This window comes from Pseudopipra pipra, chromosome 1 (genome assembly GCF_036250125.1).
Source record: "Pseudopipra pipra isolate bDixPip1 chromosome 1, bDixPip1.hap1, whole genome shotgun sequence".
Classification (NCBI taxonomy): domain Eukaryota; kingdom Metazoa; phylum Chordata; class Aves; order Passeriformes; family Pipridae; genus Pseudopipra; species Pseudopipra pipra.
Genome location: NC_087549.1, coordinates 96,641,823 through 96,665,081, shown reverse-complemented (window position 1 = coordinate 96,665,081; position 23,259 = coordinate 96,641,823). Strand labels below are relative to the sequence as shown.

The 23,259-nt window shown below is 36.3% G+C and overlaps 1 protein-coding gene across 2 annotated transcripts in view; it reads left to right on the top strand.

The window, feature by feature from the left end:
* Positions 1-23,259, top strand: part of RECK (reversion inducing cysteine rich protein with kazal motifs) — a 53,131-nt gene that overhangs the window by 14,389 nt on the left and 15,483 nt on the right. Inside the window, exons 5-14 of one of the 2 annotated variants that reach the window (XM_064666544.1) lie at positions 2,812-2,897; positions 4,536-4,583; positions 5,596-5,637; positions 14,289-14,322; positions 15,202-15,399; positions 15,798-16,065; positions 17,517-17,696; positions 18,626-18,838; positions 19,548-19,684; positions 21,714-21,854. In XM_064666544.1, coding sequence (XP_064522614.1) covers positions 2,812-2,897; positions 4,536-4,583; positions 5,596-5,637; positions 14,289-14,322; positions 15,202-15,399; positions 15,798-16,065; positions 17,517-17,696; positions 18,626-18,838; positions 19,548-19,684; positions 21,714-21,854 — 1,347 coding nt within the window. The remainder of the gene's footprint in view (positions 1-2,811; positions 2,898-4,535; positions 4,584-5,595; positions 5,638-14,288; positions 14,323-15,201; positions 15,400-15,797; positions 16,066-17,516; positions 17,697-18,625; positions 18,839-19,547; positions 19,685-21,713; positions 21,855-23,259) is intronic. The other variant, XM_064666553.1, reaches the window with a different exon arrangement.

The window sequence follows — 23,259 nt, the reverse complement described above, 5'->3', positions numbered from 1 at the left end:
CTGTATTGCACAAAATATGGGTGCCTGATTACTCAGTGGTGATTCACTGGTGACTGTTCAGTGGTGACATTGCCCCTAAAGCTGTACAGCTGTACTAATCATGTGTTTCTCCTGGATACAGCTAGTTATTGCAGCAGAGATTTCTGGAAATCTTGTTTTCATACTGCACATGATATTTGCCTAATGTTTTTTAGATTGCTTATGCCTTACAATATCAATCCTAGTAATAAATATTCTACCAAACATTATTGTTCTGATTGAAAGGAGTCTCCAGCTAGAAATTTATGCGGAAACAACCAATGCGTTCTTTTATACCTAAACCAGAACCTAGTGAGTAGTTCATTTGGCAGTTAACTGTACATATGTAGTTAAACCCATGTGCCTGATTTCCATGTAGACAAGCATCTACTTTTGGAACTAGTGTGAAACAATGCGTCAAATTCCAAATTTTTGAACAGTGATTACAAGCTGCTCATGTGTGCACAACAGCCATCTCTTTGACACTTTAAAAAAGATGCTCAACCTCTGAAAAACTAATCCTGCCCCCCAGCTGAAGAAGTGAAAGGTGAGCTGAATTTGCAGTTTTCGTGACCTTCACAGCTTCTTTGAACTAGTGTTAATTGGAAAGCTGAGCCAATACTCTGAATAGATGTAAAGAGGATTTCAACAGACCAATAGATTGCTGGCCTACAGTGTCTGCAGAAGGTCTGTACCGTTCAGATGGTACAAGGCCACTTCAAACTGACAGAATACAGGCTACAACCAAAAGCTGTTCTGCACCTTTGCTCCTCTGCTCCCTCCACCTGCTATGCCATGCTGTTACCTTACTTATGCCAAGCATTAAGGTTTTAATTTTTATTTTAATAACTCTGTTATGTATTTTAATTTCCTAGGGAAATATGTTCATTTAGTAAAGATTTTGCTTCTCCTTTATAAATTTGCCATTTGTGCATTTTCTTAATTTGCCCATCAGAATGTCATGAAAGACAGATACTGTTAAGACTTTCTACGTCACCCATGTTTGTAAAGATGACCAACTGTATTTTAAGGGCAATTTTCTTCATGATAAAAACCAACTTGTCATTGTTTTCCATGGATTGCAATTATTTTTAATTACTTTTTTTCCCCACTGTTTTCTTATCATTTGAATTTAAGACCATTGGTCTTGCTCCTAGCATTTTCAGTTCCCCTTTTTAAAGCTAAACATCCCTTGTGACTCTTCTGAATAGGCATTTCTGCTAGGCTTAAGAGCATTTTTTAAAATTACGTTGTTCATTCTTTTACATTTTTTAAAATTAAGTTGTTCATTCTTTTACTTTCTACTTTGTATTTCTACATAAAGAATATAATTTGTGCACGTAATAAAATACTGCTTAGATTTTAAAATATTCATAGCAAAAATGAGTGATTCATTTTAGTTAAATAATTCCACTTCCAGCCCTAAGAAAAAGAGTGTAACAAGTTTGTCACAGCTGCTGGGCAGCTGCATAGGTCAAACCTTCCCTTTAAATATTTCTGTCTTTAAAGTTACATGAGAAATAGATTCAGGAATGCATTTTTGTTTTATTTCTGATGTCTTGGAAGTCTTAGAAAATCTGTGTCTATGAATAGATTAAGACGATGAAACAACTTACGGCAGCAATTTGCTTTTCTGTGTAACTTTATTGTAAGAAATGGGGATAATGGCAATAGTGAAATAAATGGATTAAGAGAGACAGGAAGATGTGAAACTTTTATTGGAGAAATTTCTGGATATGAAATCATGTTCTTGGGGAGATAAATGACAGAAGCAGCATTGTGGGTTAATGCCAGTAGGCAGCTAAATACCACACAGCTGTTTGCTCCTTCCCCCACCAGTGGCACAGTGGGGAGAGCCAGAAGGGCAAAAGTGAGAAAACCCATGGTTTGAGGTAAAGACAGTTTCTTTTTCAACAAAAAAGAAAAGGAAAAAAAAAAACCAAACCCAAGAAAAGCAAGTGATGCAAAAGAAAACAATTGCTCACCACCAACTGACTGATGCCCAGACAGTTTCCAAGGAGTAGCAGCCATCCCCAGCTTTTGTGGCTGAGCATGATGCCATGTGGTATGGAATATCTCTTTGGCCAGTTGGGGTTAGCTGTCTCGGCTGGGTCCCCTGTCAACCTCCTGTGTACCACCAGCCTACTTGTGGGTCCATATGAAAACCAGAAAAGGCACTGATGCTGTCTGTGTTAGCAGCAACTAAAACATCCCTGTGTTATTGACAGTGTTTTAGTCAGAAATCCAAAACATAGCCCTATACAAGCTCTGCTGGAGAAATTTAACTCCATCCTGACCAAAACCACTATAGGAAGCTTGAAGAAAAATTAAGGATCATATTCTGCATTCACAAAGTTGGTTGAAAAATGTGGTATTGCAACCAACAACAGGATGCATCTCTAAGAGATAATGTTGCTGATTTTAATTATTTTTCCTGGGATTTTTTTGTCTGCTTATATTTCAGATTAGATAAATTATCCCAATCTAATACTTCCATTGAACAAAATAGAAATTGAACTATTGAAAATAGTTTGCACATAAAGCATCTTTAAACTCGGTGTATGGAAGGTACTTCATTAATTGCCAGGTTCAGCACTTACAAAAGCACATACTTGTTCTCTTCTTCCTTAAAGTTGGTTTGGAGTTCCAATAAAAATCAAATCTGTAAATAGGCTTCTTGAATGAGAACAAGGTTATCAAATTTGAAAAGGAACTGACTCACATAGAGGGAAGGGAAAACAGTGGCATAGTTTCTCTTTCTACTCTAATATGTCTGTCATCTTATTTTCCAAGGAGTTTTGAAGAAGTCTGATGGGTGGGTTGGTTTAGGTTGCTGTGAGCTCGCTATTGCTGTGGAGTGTCGGCAAGCATGTAAACAGGTAAGGCTTTCTAACTTATTGATGGAATCCATAAAGGTTCTGAAGCTCTCTTTGGTAATGCTAAACTTAATTCCTTGAATTTTTTGTCGTGGTATCTACATAAAAGTTGTTACTTTAAAATAATGCTGAGTGGAAGGCAATGTATGGCTGTTTCTAGGCTCTCTTTTTTTGCAGGATCATGTTTAGTGATGCCACGTTGTAGTTACTGCCCCAAATAGATTTTTGTGTCTCTTCAAAGAGGTTTTTGTTCATCAGGTGGAAAAAAGGGTTTTTTTGGTGTTAATAGTAACAGTATTTTTGTCAAGTAAAAGTTTTAAGCATAATACATACATTTAGAAATTACCTTTTTATTAAAAATGTGTGAATAATTTTGGGATTATTTTTTCCCCCCAAATATATACCTATGACTTTAAGAACATCTTCCGAATTGAAGAGCATATTCTTATCTATCATCATCCTTGTATCTCAGTTGTGGAGCACATATGTATTTAAAATTCAAAGTTGTGTCTTAATCTTGACCCAGCAGCCTACTGTAAATTGTTGTCATAAAAAACCCAATGCTACTTTCACCTGAAAGCATAGCATTAAAACTACATGACAAGAGATGAGCCATGAGTACCCAGAGCAGTGTGATAAAGAGATGAGGAGTGAGTAAACAAACTGGGTACTTTTGATCTTCTGAAAATAAGATACATGTATTTGTTGTCAAATTCATTTTCTATCAAAGTTTTCGAATTTGTCTTAATGTTTAAGTGTTTTCCAGACCTGATTAAAACACTTCTGTTTATTGCAGTGTCCTATGAAATTCTGCTTTTAATTTGATCTTATGATTGTTACATCATTTCTTATTTTTCTCCGAATCAGATGCTGCATCATTTGATTGCAGACTCTGCTGTCTCAGAATCTTGACTGTATTTTGTACTTTAGCAGACTCTGGTTAAAACATTTTCTATTATTTTCATTTATACTCATATAATACTTCCCAAATATTAGGAATAAGGGGAAATATTTGGATTTTAATTTTGATTCTTGAAACTTGAGGGGGTTTTGAAGGCGTTTTGAAGAAGGTGATATAGGTCCAAGGTCGGACTTTACCCAGGTATTTTAAATTATTGAAGTAACATGTTAGTAGTAATAATAGTTTTGAATATCTGCCATATGAAAAAGGAGCACGAAATACTCTATAGAACAAACTGATCTGCAGTTTGACGGGAGAATTTCTGCAATTCAGTCTGACAGTAGGAACCATAGTACTGTACATACAAGAGAAAGGAGATGGGAAAGGGACATTAGCATGCAAAATAGGGAGATCTTTATGCTCAAGTTCTTCCATTTCCTAAATACTTCCTGTGTTCTGCTATATCTGATAAACCTTTCACAAAAACAAACTTGCTTTGTATCAACTAACTTGGTGCAGAAATAGGAAGTTTTGGTTTTTAATTAAATGTATTGACAGTCATGGTTTCTGCTTTTTTTTTAAAAAAAGCTTTAGATGCATTCTTTAGGTTCTTAAAGGAACATTTAAATCGACCATGAGCCCATGGTTGTCACAGTTAGTGTAAAGGTAGAATTGTCTTTATTTTGCAACATGATTTTATTATTTTCTGCTACAAATGGAGAAATTTATCTGTCTTTCAGGCTTCTGCAAAAAATGATGTTTTAAAGGTCTGCAGGAAGGAATATGAGGTATGTGTTTGTGTCTGAACATATCTGACCAAAAATCAGTGGTTTTATAAATTCTGTAAAAAGTATACTGTAGAAGAGGGAAAGTCCTGTCTTGTTATAATCATATTTCTGGATATGCTCATTTTCATCCAAATGTAAATCACCTCTCCTTACATTTTTTGTAAAAGTGTAAGTGTCCTCTGTAAAAAGATCTTGGTTTTTATATCTTAATTTCAATGAAAAAGTTGCAACTTTCAAACTGGAGACATGGCTTCCGAGAAAGTTTATTTCATAGGAGTTTTGATCAAAGTCAGCATTCATTGTGATCATTCATTCTGTCAGAAACTTTTCAGCTTCAACAGTGAGAGAGTCAGCTTAAAAGTGACCTAAAGAAATAAATTTAGGAAAGAGTAGCCTTTTAAGTATCTTAATGTAAAACATTTCAAATCTATAACTCTTTTGTAACATCAGTGAAACTGTTAATGCTTGCAATTATTTTTACTGTCTGCTCATAGAATTAATTATCAGGGTATCTTCAAAAATCTGCCTTTACCTGTGTTCTTTTTAACACAGTGTGTAGAATTGCTATTCTGCTAGGACTGCTTTTCTTTTGATCTGTTTCTTAAATAAGAGTCAGATTCCTCCTGCCCCATTTTCTTCTGCCCTGAATTAGGTAGTCCTGCATCAGTTCTGCTCATAATCAACAATTCAGGATATCAGACAATTTTCTGTTCTCTTGATTTAAGCAGAATTGGAGCAACCTTCCTGTTTTTTTCCAGGAAGCGGTAAATTGCTTTTTTATTTTATTTTATTTTTCCTTTGGTCCTTTTATCTAAACAATCTACAGAGTATTTTCCTAGACTCTTCATTGTTGAACTTAGGTATACGTTGTTCTCTTAAAAATGAATTTTCATTTTAAGTAGTTCTGTCTCCTGTCATGCTATGATATGCTATACTCTCAAAATCTGCAAACTTCTCCTCTGTTATGCTGGTCTGTTTCCTTCTTTTTTTCTGGTTTTCTGCATTGCTGTAGGAGGTTGGCCAATATGGGTTGAAGGAGAACGTGAGAGGAAAGGTAAGAGAAAAAAGAATGACTTCAAAATGGTGATAGTCATCTTATTTACTTTACCAGTTTTTATCTGGAACTTTGAAAAGTGGGTTCCTTGCAACTAATCAAGAGTGATCTTACTGTTGTTGTACAGAAGACCTTAATGCTTTCTATCTCTGCAACACTAAAAGAGAAAGAGAAGGAGAAAAATTATAGTAGAAGGAATGAGTCTTCAGGCTGGTGGAGAAGGAAAGAACTTTTATAATGAGGACTAGGTGTAGTAGGTATAAATAGTGTGTCAGGGACAGAAATTAAGTATCTGATATGGTAGTTCATTAGTTGTTACAGAGCTTTCTATGACAATGGGTATTACTATGCGTCTGAGCTTATGGGACAAAAAGTTGTACTTACAATGCTCTCAAGAGACTCCTTGGTTGTATAAAGTTCAAGGATGTTTTGCCCACGATAGGAGATTCCACAAAATACTTCTGGAGGGAACCTGCAGTTTCCCACACCCTAGACATTCTTTCTCCTTTCTTTAAAAAAAAAAAAAAAAAAAAAAAAAAAAAAAGTTCCTGGTGCTTTGGTGTGTGTGTCCTGCTCCTTCTGTAGTCTGTGAATAGCTTCTGTGTCTGTGACCAGTACCGTACTTTGCATTCAGTGGGGTTGACTGGGGAAGACACTGAACTGGGGAAGAAGCAGCTACTTCAAACTGAAAGAGGTGACATGAGATCAGAAACAGCTCGTGAATCACATAAATACAATGTCATATATACTGTGTTTGCCTTTGTGTTTAAGAATTCATACTTTGCTAAAAATGAGGATCCAACTTGAGAATTAGTTTACAGTATAGATCATAGTGCTTGTTCGTCAGCTCTCAAGTCTGTTGCTGAGGTATTTAATATATAAGTACATGACATAAAAGTAAAAACTAGATTAATTAAGGGTGTAAAAGTGTAATTCCCTTTTTAGTAACACTTTCGTAACTTACCAGCTTTCTTAACTTTCTTATATACTCACGTAATGATTTCCCGGAGGATTTTCACAAGCTGCCTAGAATAGTTGACTGAACTCTGCGTAGTACTTATCTGTCATCTTTTGGGATTAGGGAAGCAACTTCATGAGTTACCCTTCATCTTCCACTATTAGTGAGTGTGAAGAATGAGGTAAGTCTTCAAGGGTAGAACATAGGGCTCAGAGCAGTGAAGAAAAACAAACTCCAAGCAGGAGGCGCCACCAAGTTTTGGAGTTGCTAAGTGGAGTCTCAGGTTGTATAGTAGCAGAATCACTTTAGCATTGATGTGCCAGCTTTTCACAAGATTAATTGAAGATGCTTTTTCTGCTGATCATATGTTTCTGGGTTACTTTTACTGTAAATATGTATGTTTCTTTTAATTTGGAGATTTTACATGTTTTAGAAAAGAATCGTGTTGGAATAAACTACTAATTTTTGATCAGTGCATTGAAGATTGCATGTCCTGTTAAACAGCTTTTATTTTCAAGTAGCACTGCATACAGAAATGGATAAATTTAACACAACTTGCTGAGTATTTTTAAGTGTTACCAAAAGATATTTTATTTGACTTCTTTTGAAGAATTTTTTCTGATAGTCCTTTTTCCCATCTTCTGCCTCTCAGATACTCATTTTGTCATCTTCATTTTTCCTCTAGTTCTATGTATCTCAGCTCTCTTATCTTTCACTACTTCTTCCAGCTTTCTGCTATCCTGTTCATCTTCCTCTATAAAGAAGGTAGGTAATAGTCAAAGAAAGAAGAAAAAAAGAAGTGGAGACGGTATGGATTGTATGTAGGATTTTCTGATTTTCGTATTTTAAAAGTTTCATGCAAAGTGGAGGGTCAGTTTTTTTAAAAGACTACATGGAATACGGGTAGCACTAAAATTTCCATTAGATTGCAGCTCTTGAGTCTGTACACTGCATACTGTGAATTCACCTCTCTGCACACTAAGAACTTCAGTTTTTATGTCATGTATTCCAAATAAGACATTCAAACTTCTCTGGTTAATTTGGCACTGTGAGAGATTTACTGCAGTTGAGCACTATTAACATCGGCCAAGCAGTCAAAATACAACTGGGAATGTCACCAGTTATTTGGCTTCTACTCTTAAAACTAGTTTTGATGCACGGTAGTGAATGCTTTTCATATCTCTGTACTGTTTGAAGATATTTTTGCTCTCACAGATTTGAGCATTCTTTAGCCTAATCTGACTTTGGTTTTTTACAGTTTTTTAAACACAGAAACTTCAAATGCAATGTCTGCAGCTTCAAGTGCTGTAATTCAGAGTACTTACTGTGCTACAGTAGTGGCTTGTCTTATCGTCTAGGGTCATATGATCCTGTTTTATGCTGACTACTAATTACTGCTGCTGAAAAATGCAGTCAGCAGTTTTTAGCCTGTATCTAATTGCTCAGAGACAATAGATAATAAGGAACTGTTTAGGACATTGTTTAGCTGAAGGTTCCTAAACAGTTTTAATGAACTACTAAGGCATTTGGAGTGTGTGTGGCCTCTGGAAGTACTGTTTTAGGAATTCAGGATAGACTCTGACACATTGTAGATAATGTTGTTGTCATCTGCTGGTTCCTTTTGTCTGTCTTCTCTGCTGTTCAAAGAAGGTTGATAGAGCACTCAATGATCTTGCCGAAATTTAAGTTGCACTGATTTTGTTCTACCTTAATGTGCAAGTGTTCTCACTTCTTCACTGGCTTACATAATTGAAAATCTTGGCCTTGTTAATTACTGCAAGCTTTTAAAGTTCTTAGAATGTTCACCAGCATTTGACACTTCAGCTGACTCCACTAAACCTTAGTATGTCATCAGTTATTTTCTATCAATAAATTTGAAGATTAAATGAAGTCAAGGAGAGATTAGCATGGTTTTCATTGCATAGAGTGTATTTTATTAAATTTAATAAATTACTAGTGTATTTGTTAACTGTAGATAATACTTACAAATTAAGATGGCCTTAATTGGATAGGATCTAGATTCAAATATTTGCCGTGGTTAGGTTGCCCAAGCTGACGGTACTAAACTTATTTTTCTGCCAAAGTTAGTAGCATACAGATACCATGATACTTTTTAGGGAAGAAAATAATCTTTTTTTGGTTTTTAGCAGAATACTCTTTAATTTCTGGTGTGAAAGAGCAGCTTCGCTGTCGTTTTTCATTCAAAACAGAAGAGACAGCCATTTAGAATAAATGTGCTTGTAATATGAAAGCATGTCTTACAATGCAGAGGGCTTCTTCCTTCAGCAAAATGTTCTGTGCTGTTTGTGTTTGGGTGTGTGCATTTTGGTTTTTGAGCCGTTACCTGCAGCTGATGAGCTCCAAAAAGAGCGAAACCAGTTAGGTCCTGCAGTACTGGCTAAAATCTTTCTTCAAGAGGGTTCTGGTAAGGAAGACTGAACGATGTTCTCTGGTGGATAAACCTCAGTAGCCTTTTTCAATTTTCATGACACCAAAAAGAAATCTTTGAGTCTTTTTTCTTTAAGGTGTACATGGTTCTGTTGCCCATGTCTGCCTGCCACTTTCCACTCCTTCTGCTTATAGTGTCGCTGACTTTAATAACCAGTTTCAGAAACATCTGTCTTTAAAAAAAAGAGAAGTCTGGAAGATGGGATTAATGCACCAGTAAAACAAATCATTATGTTTTTGTTTTAGAAATTTCAATATTGACATCTTTGTTCACTTAGTAATTTAATATTCAACACAAGTTGAAAATGGAGTATGTGCACAGTATTGACTTTTTACCCTCATTTTCCTAAATCTTGATGACTTGGTTGTTCTTTTAAAAAGAACATCCTTTTCTCCTCTTTCGGTGTTTGTGTTTGGTTGGTTGATTTAGGTTTGATTTTCCTTGTCTGTATCTCTCTTTTCCTTTGTTTTCTCTCTCTTTCTGTTCTGACAGTTCAATAGCAGAAGGATGCTTGAGTGGGGAAAAAAAGCTTGTGATTTCTTAAATATGAGAACTACTTTACTAGAGATAGGCATTAACCTTGTGTTCTAAAATGAAATTATGGTTAGTAATTCAAATCAGACTGCCTGTCTAATGCTGTTACCAGCTTTATTTACAAACAGATGATTAGACATTAATTCTTGTTTTATATTCCCTCATGTCTCTATAGCTACACTCCTCACATGTGTACCTGTACTTTTTGGGTAACTGAACAGTTATCCAGACCTACACAAAAAGCAAAGTCAGCACTCTCACTGGCACTGTATTCTGTGGTGGCTACAGGCACTTACAATTTTGTGAAATATGGTGAGTTGCTGTAATAACTCAGTGCAGCTGAAGCTCTTCCTGTGCCTTTCTGCGACTGCAATTTTTTCACACGTTCCCTCCCAATGCTAGCCCTACAAATATACTTCTTACCTCTGGCATCTGGCAGGTCCTTCTAAAAGATGGTATCTAAAAAAAGATTGTTCTATTCTATTCTAGCTTAGTGTTGCCTGTTGAAATTGGTAAATTAAAACACTAGGAGATGAGAAACATGAGTTTTCAGCAGGGCTACTGAGAAAGATCAGGTCATGAGATGATGTAAAGGTGATGTAAAGGCATACATAAGACTGTACAACTGGGAACAGGGACAGAAGAGTTGTAAACAAGGTAGAAAAGAGAAGTAAGACCACCTCCTAACAGAAATACAAGGACAATTACAGCAATTCAGCAGTCTGTGGAACAACAGTTTTAAAATACTTGTAAAATAAAAAGAATACTTACTATCTGGTTAGGGCATCCTGCCTATATGAAATTGGTGTGTAAAATTGCTGTGAGAAGATAATTTTGTCTCAACTCAAACCCTTCCTTAGAGTAGGAACATTAGTAGACACCTTAATCTCCTCAACATTCTCCTCTCTTCTGTGTCCCTTGAGCTAACAGGGCCACTGACACTGGCCTGAACTGCTTCTTAATCACTTTTTTGTATCATTCAACTTTTAAATATCATGACAGTTTTTATCTGAGTTTATTGCAGCATTACAGTATAAATCTAAGTATTGTTTGTGCTAACAGTGTGATCAACTACTTGGGTGTAACCATGACAGACGGACTTCAGACTTTCCAGCAGCCTCTACAGTCCCAGTGCATTAAGTAGTAAAGTTAGGGTGTTGCTTTCTACCTGGCTGGTTTGTATGCCACCTTCTAGTGCTTGATACAGGGTGGGTGTGGAGAAGTCTAATTCCAGCAGCTTCTGAGGACAGTCAGTTTTGGATCAGAGAGATGTGCATGGCAACTCCTATCTGACTGTTGTTTCTCTTTTCATATATGAAAGGTCCCAAAGAAACCGGGTGGCCACATCAAAACAGTGCCTTTCTGATGACCGGTGCCTGGCATCCATAGAGCAGGATGTGTGGTGCTGTAAAAATTACATGAGCCTTTAGGCAACAGTATGAATCTATTCTTTACAGATGTAGGATGGTGACTCTGTCTACATGTTCTTTTTCCCTTAATTCTCTCGTCCCTCATCTGTGTCAAACAGATGAATTACACAATTTGCTTTGTGTGTTGTAAAGAGGGAAAATCTAAAGTTAATCGGAGGAAAAGTTGCTACTGGGATGAGGAATGTTGCTGCAAATTCATTCTTAGTCTCATAGAAATTATGCAGTATCCATGCTTTTGGGAGAAAAGATCTAAAATTTGGTAGGGGATATTCTTGGAATGAAAATAAAATGTCTGAATTGTTACTTTGTGAAGTTTGGGGTTTGTTTTTTTTTTATGTAAGGCAGATTTTTCAGTTTTTGTGTGAAGTGTACTCAATAGACCTGTTCCTTTTTCATGATCACTAAAATTATAAGTAGTTGCTGTTCATGGAAAAATAACTTAAATTTTCAAGTTAGATTTGTGTTTATTCTCTTAGGGTCATTATTTCAGTGCCACATCTACCATGACTTATCCAAGGTTTAAATTAATTTCTGACTGTTAATAGAAGAAATTTTATGCTGATCATTACAGTATTGGGACCGTCCTCTTCAAAATCTTATGTTTAACTGTTATTTCACTATCTAAAAAGATATTATCCAAAAGGTGATGTAATAGAGACTATAGAAAACAGGATGGTAGCAATATGATTTACGTGGCATAAAAAGTAATTGGCAAGTTGGAACTTGGGATTTAAATTACAGCATAAAATAACATCATTAATGACATGATACAAACTGAAACATCAAGGCTTGAAGTTTTTCAAATTTAATATAAAATGTGAGTCTTCAATCTTTTGGTACAGTAAATAATTCTTTTAGCTCTTCAGATTTTCATCAGAACTATATATGCAGGAAAGTTAATTCATTTGAATGCTAATTCATGCATAGAGAACCAGTCTGTGTTCTGAAGTGTTTACTCTTAAATGAACAACAGAAAAGAGAATGAAGATAGGTATGAAAATAAAGAACATTTTAAAAAGAATCATGTTTTTCCTGAGGTAGTCAGAAAACTTTCATGAGCAAAATTAAAAAAGGGAAAGCGAGATTGTCAAATTCTCCAGTTCTCTAGTGGAATACGCTTGCTTACTGAGCAGCGCTTCAATGGAATAAGAAGTTCAGACTTCACAATATTTACTGATTCTGGTGTCAGGCTGTAAGATGCCTCTGAAGGTAAGAGAAAGGGAAAGTGTGAATTGTGTACTGAAGCTGCCTTGTAGACATGAGACTGCCTGTTTGTGCTGCTGCTGAGAAGAGAGATACATTCCGTATTTGCCCTTCTATACTCAGCATGACTGAACGTGAGCGAGCTGGTGGAGAGGAAATCCTCAGCATTCTGATGTTGCAGTGACTGGTATTCTTATGAGTTAGCCACTGGGAGATTTGATCACTTTGATATTCACTTTTCTCTGTAACCCTACCTAGTCTGCAGTGGGGAAAATAAGGATGTTCAATGTCCCATCCAGCCTGGTCTTGAACCCTGCCCGTCCCTGGCAGATTTTCACAAAAATACCCCAAAGATTATTTGGGATAGCCACTTCTCTGCAATGCGGTAAATACTAGTAACTAACATACATGCATAGTCTAATGAACTACAGAGCTTAAACTAGGTCTGCATTTTGAGCTCTCTTCCTTGTCTTAGGTAGAGGTAGTAGCATATCTGGTACTTTCCTGTACTGAAGCAAGATTTAATGCCACATTATGTTTGTGGATTAATCTGACGGTGTTTCTGTTTTCTTCTCTAGATTCTCTCTTCTATGTAAAATACAATTTTGTTTAATGATGGGGATAGGGGAAATGGAGATCAGAAACTTTATGAAGATGGGGATTGCATTTTGTCACTTAATGTACCTTAATGTATTTGATCACTTTTTATAATCTGGTGTTCTGACAAGTGTAGAGATCAGGTGTGGAGGTAGTTCAAATATCTCTTCTATTTCGCAATCATGTACTTTTAAAGTTTTTGATAATTGGCAGCTACATTTTGGAATTTCAAGCTCATGACTTCATCTTTTCATAGAGGTACAGAAAGCTTATATGCAGTATCTAATTTTTTTAAGAAATGTACCTTTTCAGTGAGGCAAAGACTGGTTGTTTTGGGCAAGAGTTCAGTAGTCTTGAGGGAGGTGATTTTACCCCTCTGCTCTGCTCTGGTGAAGACCCCACCTGGAGTACTGCATCCAGGTCTGGAGGTCTTAGCACAGGAAGGTTGTGGACCTGTTGGAACAGGTCCAGAGGAGGACCACAAAGATGATAAGAGAGGTGGAACACCTCTCCTATGAGGACAGGCTGAGAGAGCTGGGGTTATTTAACCTGGAGAAGAGAAGGCTTCAGGGAGACCTTATGACAACTTCCAGTGCCTAAAGGGGCCTACAAGAAAGCTGGGGAGAAACTTCTAGGCAGGGCTTGTTGTGACAAGGGTTAATGATTGTAAATTAAGAGAGGGTAGATTCAGACTAGGTATAAAGAAGACATTTTTTTATGATGAAGGTGATGAGGCACTGGAACAGGTTTCCCAGAGAGGTTGTGGGTGCCCCATCCCTGTAAGTGTTCAAGGCCCCATTGGATGGGTGTTTGAGCAACCTGGTCTAGTGGAAAGCGTCCCTGCCCATGTCAGGGGGTAGGACTAGATGACCTTTAAAGGTCCCTTGCAACACAAACCATTCTATGATTGCTCTGTGGATTAGAGACCTATGAAACAAACCAGCAGGGTGTGTGCATTTCCCTTCTTCTGTCATTTAATATGTATGTTCCCCCAGCTGTGCCTTTTGGCTGCAGTTTGAGGGAGTTGACTGCATCCTTTAGCATTTAAGGTGTATTGTTGTGGAGTTGTTGTGTTGAGATTTTCTATTTGCATGTATGCATCTGTGCAGAGTTCTTTTTTTTTCACATAGAATCTTTAAAATTGTTGTCCTTAAAAAAACCCCAAACCAACCAACCAAACATATTGGGACACCCTAATATAGCATTCTGTTTCTAAGTTAGTCCAGGAAAGTCTTCCAATTTCTTTGCTTGCTTGACTATTTATCTTGAGTATTTATTTATTATGAGTACACACAGAACTCAAGTGACCCCTGATCTTTTGATTTCCTGGTTTCACTGTTTGTATAGTGTTTTTGTTTTAATCCAATCCAATTGGAGCAAATAATACAAAAGATTTATTTGCTCATTATCAAAAATGACTGGACACAAATATTTATTCAAAGTTTTCTGGCTTGTAACACTGTTTTTGTTTTGATTTCAGAATGCTCTCTTTAGTTGTATTAACAGAAATGAAAGTAAGTATATAATAGTTTGTTTTGTTTATCTTTTATATCATTCTATCCTTTTTTCTCTAAAATGTAAGAAATTGTGGAGGTGTACATTTACACAAACACATGGATTCAGTTCCATAGAAGGACAAACCGCATGCATAAATTGTCTTAGTCAAGTGATTAAGGGAGGAGTTGGGCTCAATGATCCTTGTGGGTCCCTTCCAACTCTGCATGTTCTGTGATATCATTTACATCAGTTTTTAATTTCTCTATTTGTATTTGTCTTTTCTGTCATTTTTTCTTTCTGCTTTGTTCATTTGATGAGTGCTAAGTAGCAAAATTAAATGCAGAGCTGAAATTGTGAAGAACCATGCAAGTGTTTTATTGCCTGATATCTGTCTATATAAAATGAAATCAATGTCTCAGAATTCAATCTAGTAGAAATAGTTCTCAAGAACTATTATGTATATTTAACAACATACCAAAAATGGGTGAATCATATTACCATCTCTCTGGCTTTTTTGAATGATACTACTTTCATATTTATTTGTTTATTAGTAGTATTTCTCTAATAATTCAATTGTAGGACAAGTCTGGTTACTTTAAATAAGAACAGAATAGCTGAAGATAAGATTCAGCTGGCTTGCTGGTCTCTTGAACTTGAGTTCAAGGCGGCTTTAGTGACTTTTTTCTTCTGCCAAACAAGGAAATGTAATTTGGCTAGTTACAGATATTTCCAGTCATTTTGTAGACAAAGGTATTTTAATAGAGCATAGCATTTTTTTAATTTTTTTTTCCCCACGGTACTAGCTTGAGCATCATTGTGTGTTGTACAGCCATGCTCACTTGTTCATTTCTTTGCATAGGAACCCATACATTTTCTATGTTTGTTTGCTTCCCCAGTGGGGTCAGTCTGTTGCAGTTACGCAGGTCATCACACAAACTGCCGGGAATATTGTCAAGCAATTTTTCGGACAGACTCTTCTCCTGGTCCTTCACAAATTAAAGCAGTTGAAAATTACTGTGCATCTATTAGCCCTCAGCTTATACACTGTGTGAACAACTATACACAGTCATATCCAATGAGAAATCCTACAGATAGTAAGTATAAAAAAATCCTTCTTTACTGAAACTTATAAAAGATACTAAAAATGAGGACTGTATGTACATTTTATATAAAATGTGTTATTGTATAAGACTATTGTATAAATTGTATTAATGCATTTCTGTGTTATAACTGTAATTATATGAATTTCTATACTGATAGGTTTGGGGTTTAGGTGCATTGTTGATTTTTATTTATTTTTAAGTTTTACATATTGATTTTGTGTTCTTTTTTTTTCCATAGTTGGTCTGTATGCATTTTAGAGAAGCAGTGTTATTTGAGATTCTTTGGAGGGGAAGAAGCTCCCTTCAAGAACTTCTTCTCTGAGGGCTGTTATGCCATGCATTTTGAATGTTGTTGTATGCTTGACCATTATTTATTAAATTTTTAACAGGTTTGTATTGCTGTGATAGAGCAGAAGACTATGCGTGTCAAACTGCTTGTAAAAGAATTTTAATGTCAATGAAAACAGAGCTTGAAATTGTTGATGGACTTATAGAAGGCTGTAAAACAATGCCCCTCCCTCAGGATCCACTTTGGCAATGTTTTCTTGAGAGTTCAAGATCTGTTCACCCAGGAGTCACTGTGCACCCTCCACCTTCAACAGGCCTCGATGGAGCCAAGCTCCATTGCTGTTCTAAAGCAAATTCTTCCACATGTAGGTCAGTACCCTCATTTCCAGTTGTGAAAGTCCTTCAGAATTTGTCTCATTTCAGACCTTTGCCTGAATCTTGCTATGTATGTCAGATAGAAATTTCTAGAATTCTGAGAAAAAATACAGGTTTAGATAGTAGTTATTCTGTCCAATACTTTATATCTCAAAACATACTTTCTGTAAGAGGGTTCGACTCTTTCTCACATTTAGCACTGGCTTATTACAGCAGACGCAGTAAGTTAACAAAACCTATACTATATTTGTGGTCATAATAACCAATATTGCAACCTCTGGTCAAGAGGTCTTAACCAGAACTCAACAGAGCCAAGAGGACAAACTCTCAAGTGTCTGGTTACTTCATGTTTAAACCTTAGCAGTGTTCCTTACTAGATGCTCTTCTCATTTTTGTCAATGAAAAATAACCTAGGTTATTTAGTAATTAAATAAGGGAACTAGCTATCCCAACATTGAAAAAACCCCAAAGGTTTTTGGCAAATAGTTGCATGCTTGCAAAAAACTGTTACAGAAGCATTTTTAGTTTAGCGTGATTTTCTGTCCACGTTAAAAACAGATGATGATTGCATTTTAAATGCATCAATATATCTAAATAAATTGCAAACTTTGATTTCTGAGCTGTTGCTTCCTTTGATAAAAAAGTTTCCAGTAACAAAACAACAGATCCTGAATTAGCAGGATCAATAATGAGTTTAGTAGTAGAGCCCTGGAGTTGTCATTTCTTAGAACGTTTTAGCATAGGCAGTTGATACAATATCTTCTACTTGCTTGCTTTGACAATGAGTTCTAAAAATGGATCCTTCCTTCAAGTTTTCAACACAAAGGAGATCTAATAGCACAATGAAGTTTCATACCTTCAGCTGGGATGAGAACAGTGGCAGCTTGTAGGATATTGCTGTGAATAAAGTGAGTTGATTGTTGCTGACACCAGGAAACATCTCAAACAAAAGCAACAAACAGAACCCCTGTTTCAAACATCTGCTCAAAAGAAGGAATGTATTTTGTTTGACAGTCATTTCTGTAGGAGAAGAAAGTGTTATTTGAAGCTGAAGGATGGGATTACAAGTTGCTCATTATGATGTCAACCTAGATTTATTACAAGTAAAATTAGCTGGGCTAGTTCTCACCTCAAAGTTATAAGTTCGGTTTCCAGCTATTACAGTTTTGTTGGATATTATGATTTTATATTCTGAAGTCTTTCGGTCTTACTAGCTCAAAGATTTGTTCACATTCTTAGGCAAAATGGAAACTTAGAAAACACAAAGAGGGGTTATTTTCTTTGAGCACAGTGTTTGGATGCCCTTGCAGACTTTCTGGGCTCTAAAACAGTCTTCTATGGCAAGTATAGGCTGTTGTGACCAGCAAAGAAATGATGGGCTCTGCTATATCTGAGTGCCTGCTGTTCTTTTCATTTTATTTTTTTCATCTCTGTGTTTTTTTCAGAGAGCTCTGCACTAAACTTTATAGCACGAGCTGGGGCAATTCACAGAGCTGGCAAGAATTTGATCGCTTTTGTGAGTATAATGCAGTTGAAGTTTCCATGTTGACCTGTTTAGCAGATGTACGAGAACCTTGTCAGCTGGGCTGTAGAAATCTTACTTACTGCACTAATTTTAATAACAGGTAGGAGAGAGACACTGAATATTTTATAAAGGAATTCCTGTGCTTTGATTTAAAAAATAAATGTTTTTCAGACTTATTTTGAGATTGTATGTAGCTGTCTTTCTGCAAATGTTTTTAGTTAATTTAAAAATAAATATTTTTTTCTAGAATGAACATTTAGAAATGTATTTAACAACAGATATAACAAAACTTACAAGAATAAAAGCTAACCCATGAAGTTGTAAAATGTCACTATGTATTAGCAGCATATTCCTCTGTCTTTCTGTATAGACAAGTAAGCCACGATTACTGAAATGTTGTGTATTATAAATAAGGTTAAACTGCTTGTTAAATTTACATGTTACTCATTCTCAAAATTCCTTTTATTGGAGACATATTTTTGCAGGTTTATACTCTGTAGGACAAAATGCATGACTTAAAAGTGGTGTCTGAATTAGTAATTGCAAGGTTACAAATTAAATAGCTAGACTTTAAAAAAAAAGATTTTATTAGCTATTAGAGATCACTGGCTTTTTTTTTAATAATATGCAGTGGCATGAGCATTATATAAGTAGTAGAATCACAAGCCTGAGTAAATATAAATGATAAATCAACTTGCATTAGTGATTCACCAGGAAACATACACATAGATATTTGGGGTATCTGGGATATTTGCTCTTAAGTCGACTTCCTGTAAGAAATATTTAAGATCCAAGAGATAGCGGTGAGAAGGGAGTTTCAGCCTTGAGTCCTAAAGAGCTTGTTTTCCTTAAAGACAGATTTCAGATTGATTTTAATCTTGCTTAATTATGGAAGGGATTAATTTCTTGTATATCATAAAAAGCAAGCCATATCAAGGTTTAGAATTCATATGGTGAAAGGTAAAATGTGTGGTATTTTCTCTTTTTTTTTGTGTACATGCCATATCTTATCTTCTTTTTTTTTTTAAGGCCAACAGAACTTTTTAGGAGCTGCAATACTCAGTCAGACCAGGGAGCCATGAATGACATGAAGCTATGGGAAAAAGGAAGTATTAAGATGCCATTTATAAGTATTCCTGTGCTTGATATTAAAAAATGCCAACCAGAAATGTGGAAGGCAATTGCCTGCTCGCTGCAGATTAAACCTTGCCACAGCAAATCTAGAGGAAGTATTATCTGCAAGTAAGTACTGGGTGGGGAGGGAACAGTTTATAGGTTCTACTAAGGATTTTAATGAGAACTGAAAAGCTGCTGTAGAACTGTGTTTGATCTCTGTTGAGAAAACATGGCAAGGCAAACATGGAAGGAATATTAAGTTTCATAGTTGCCACTGCTTAAATCTCCATCACTGTAAATGCCTGTTAATGAGGGGCGTTCATTGGAAAGTGGATTTATTGTTTGGGTTTTTTTGGCTTACCATGGTGTCTGAAACCTTTACTCCTTTTTCTGTTTTGAGACCTATTGGTGGTTTTCAGCTGACAGAAAGGTCTGAAAAAAGAAGTTTATTTTTTAAAAAAAAATTTTTGAAAGGAGGTGATTGGGTAGAAAAGAGAGCAATTAATAGTACAGGTAGTAAGGCAGAGTTCAACTCATATTAGACATTAGTAAATTAAGGAAATCCTTGGTCTTGGAAGATACATGCCTATGATAGCATAGAAAATGAAGATCACCCAGCCCAAAGTACTATAAACAGTAGTTTCTGTCTTTGTGTCACAAATTTGTTCCTTCCCACTGTGTAAAATGTAGCATATATCTAAACACTCTGTTGTGAGGCAGAAGGGGAAAGTTGTGGATTCAGGGAAGAGAATAATGTAGAAAGAAGTCTTTTTCATATAAGATCTTTTTTCTTCAAATAGTGTTGATGAAATTCTGTTTCTTTATTTGTCTGAAGATCAGATTGCGTGGAAATACTGAAGAAGTGTGGAGATCATAATAAATTCCCTGAAGGTCACTCAGCTGAGAGTATTTGTGAGCTCTTATCTCCAACAGATGACTTGGAGAACTGTATACCATTGGATACTTACCTGAGTAAGTATCAACATGCCTATGCAGCAAAATTAGAAACCAAGATACTTTGAATGCTTATCATTACTTTTACTAGTTTTCATTATTTCTTTAAAATAAAATTGTATTGGATTTGAGACATTTTATTTAATGTATTAGGAAATTGGAATTTTCAAGTTGCCATAGCTCATTACCTTTATTCTTTTTTGTATTGGGTATATGTGGCAAGGTTGTTTTGGTAGCAGTGGAGGCTGCAGGGACTGTATGGGAAGTATCAGGGCTGCACTGTGCCAGACACAATGAGCCCACCACAGGCCAAAGCTGAGCCAGTTAGCCAAGTTTGTGGTGCCCCTGTGAAAAAAATTTTTAAAAAATGCAGAAAGTGCCAGACAGTTGGAGGAGAAGGGAACAGGCAGAGTAGGAAACAACAGAGGTTAGCACCAAGGTCCGAGGAGTTGGCTGAGCAGATATCCATAAGGCAGCCCTGGGGGACCTCAGGCCCCATGTATTCCCTGGAGGAAGCTGCAGCCCATGGAGAGCCCATGCTGGAGCAGAGGAAAGGTATGAGAAGGAACAAGCAGCTGAAGAAACTGCTGTGTGCTGACCATAGTCACCATCATTCCTCCTGCTTCTCAAACCCTACTGCATTACTTGGGGCAGGGGCAGAGAAATCTAGAGTAAGGAAGTGAAGGTGAGCCTGGGAAAGGGAGGAAGAAAGAAGTTGCTTTAATATTTGTTGGGTTTTCCCCCCCATTATCTATTATGTAATTAGATATTTATTTTAGTTAGTGATACATTTAACTAATTTTCCCCAAGTCAAGTTTTGCCTGCAATGGTAATTCTTAGGCAATCTCCCTATTATTTCAGCCCATGATCTTTTCTGTTCCTATGCTACCTATTTTCTACACCCATCGGCTTTGGGGTGAGGGACTGGGTGGGAGTTTGGCTGTTAGCCAAGGCTAACCCACCACACTTCTCTTTTGGGAACATCATATGTTCAGTACAAGCACACTAACATGTATTATCTAACATCAATGATTTTTAGCTGCTTGAAAATACACATGATTTAAAGCATGTCTTCTTGATATACAGAATTACACTTTGCCCAGTAGATAAGCTCCGTTCTTTAAGTGTGCAGTTAGAATAACCAAAAAAACCAAATTAACCCTTGGGGCAATAGAACACAAGTTTAGTAGCTGTATGGAAGAATTAAGGTTTCGTGACTCTTGTTTTCTTCTAGCATGTCTTCTCCCTCAGTGTGGGACACCATTCTATTAATAAAATTTCATTTTGATTCTAGGCTTCATTTAATTGCATCTTTTTACATTTTTTTCCAAAACTGCTCTACCCTATTACTACTTCCTATTGCATATTAATCTCTGTAGGATTTAGACCTTTTTTAGCTTTATAGGATTTGTCTGTTTTAGACCTTCTTCCAAATTAAATTTTGGTATTTCTTTCTCGGAATTCCAGAAACTCTGAAAATAGTAACATTTTGGTTAGTGAAAGCATGCCTCAATAAATAAATTGTTACCAGAGAGACAAAGTATTGAAGCTTTGGTTTCTTCTTTCCATTTAGCTGCTGCTTTCCAATGTTGTCTTCCCTATAATCTTGTAACAGGAGAGGATTAATAATGAGTTTAAGGGAAAACAGAAACAAATGTTTATCAATGATAGATAAACTTGATAGGACTTGGTCAAACTTCAGGTGTGCTGGAAACCTCTAATTTGTTAATCACTGACTATGGAACTGCCAGTCCTTGTCAGTTTGTATTTGTCATATAGAGAAAATGAGTGGAGAAACAAGATAGAGGAAATATATTTTGCATGTGAAGAATCATCTGGGTCATTATTTCCAGGGCTGAGGACTAAGCTACTGAAATAAGTTAACTATCTTGACATGCCAAGCTCCTACAACTGTAATTTTAAAAAAAATAAGACTTCACAGAATTGTAAGAGGTATGATTTCACTGGATGTAAGAAATTCCATGCCTTGCTAAAGGAAAATAAACCTCATTTAAATCAATAGAGATGCTGTATATTCTGTTTTCAGGCCCAAGTTCTTTAGGTAACATTGTAGAAGATGTTACACATCCATGTAATCCAAATCCATGTGCAGCTAATCAGTTATGTGAAGTAAATAGAAAAGGATGTCAATCTGGAGAGCTGTGTCTTCCATATTTGTGCATGCCAGGTAAGCGTTTTTGGAATTCTATTTACCTGAATTTTACTTATAAACATATGTTACTGAAATTCTCTTGAAGGTTTTAGAGTGAATTGCTGTGCCATGGTTTAACCACAGTCAGCACCTAAGTACCTTGCAGCTATTTTACTTTCCCCTCCAGCTACCCCCAGCCTGGAGAGGAGAATCAGGAAAAAGGTAAAACCCATGGGTTGAGAAAAGAACAGTTTAATACTTGAAATAAAGTTAATAATAATTGTGATGATGAAAACACTGGTGGTGTCTTAACTTCTGCACCATGTGTAATTGTGAGCTGACTGGGGAGAAAACCTCATGTAAAGTGAGTTTCAGCTGCCTAACTTTGGAATGTCAGGCTTGGATGGTGTTCATAACAATGGTCAAATTTACAAAAGGAAGTGTGAGACTCTGCGGTGTCCAACTTCTACAGCCTTTTCATTGTTCCACCTTAAATCTGGTAGTACTTGCCACAGTTTTTCCCCTTTCTTTAAAGCAAAAGGTATCATTCAGTGACATGAGAGATCACCCGTACTTCTTGAAGCAGAAAGTTTGTATTTGGTGACCACTCGAACGCGTGTATTGGGAGAGACTGAGTGAGTGAGAGCGACACTGATTGTTAAACTGAATTGCATGAAGCAGCCTCCTTTCTAGAGGAAGTGCTAGAGAACATTGCCATAACTGTCTCACGTCAGTTCTCCGAGCCTCTTTTGTTCCAGCAGTTCTGTGGCTGATCAGCAGTTTCTCCAGTGCTTTTTAATTACAGGTGAAAGCTGGATTTTGCTTCACTTGTACATCTGCAATACTTGTGCTCTTTTAAAAGTGAGGATAGGCTTAAGTTCATTCTTCATGTGAACCCAGGGACATTGGTTTGGTTTGGTTTCTATAAGCCTTACAAAATAATTTTACTTTCCTGAAAACCTGAGCATTATTACTGTAGAGGTTGTATTGTTTTCACTTGCTGCAAATGTCATTCAAAGTCATCTAAAAAAAAGCTCACACAGAGGTGTTGAAGAGACAATTTGCTTCTTCTAAAGGTTGGACAGTGACTTTTATGTTTGAATTCAGTCTTTTTATTGCCTGAAAGTTGCAGGGGATTTGTTGCAGTTCATCACTTACAGTATTATTTTAACCTACTATTTATGTTATTATTTTTCTTTGCAATTTTTAAAACCACTTTTCTTTTCCATTCTTTCTCTTTAAAATCCACTTTTCCTGCTTTGTCTCCGTTTCTTCCCACTTCACATCTACTTGTAAGCCCTTCAGTGTTCACTTAAGAGGTACAAGTAGGGAGGAAAGGCACAATAAAATATGTGAGAGAGGGGAAATGATTGGGCTTTGCTTGCAAGACCCTTTAATTCAGATTCTGTATTGGAGAGAGTGAAGCATATGTGGCATTTAT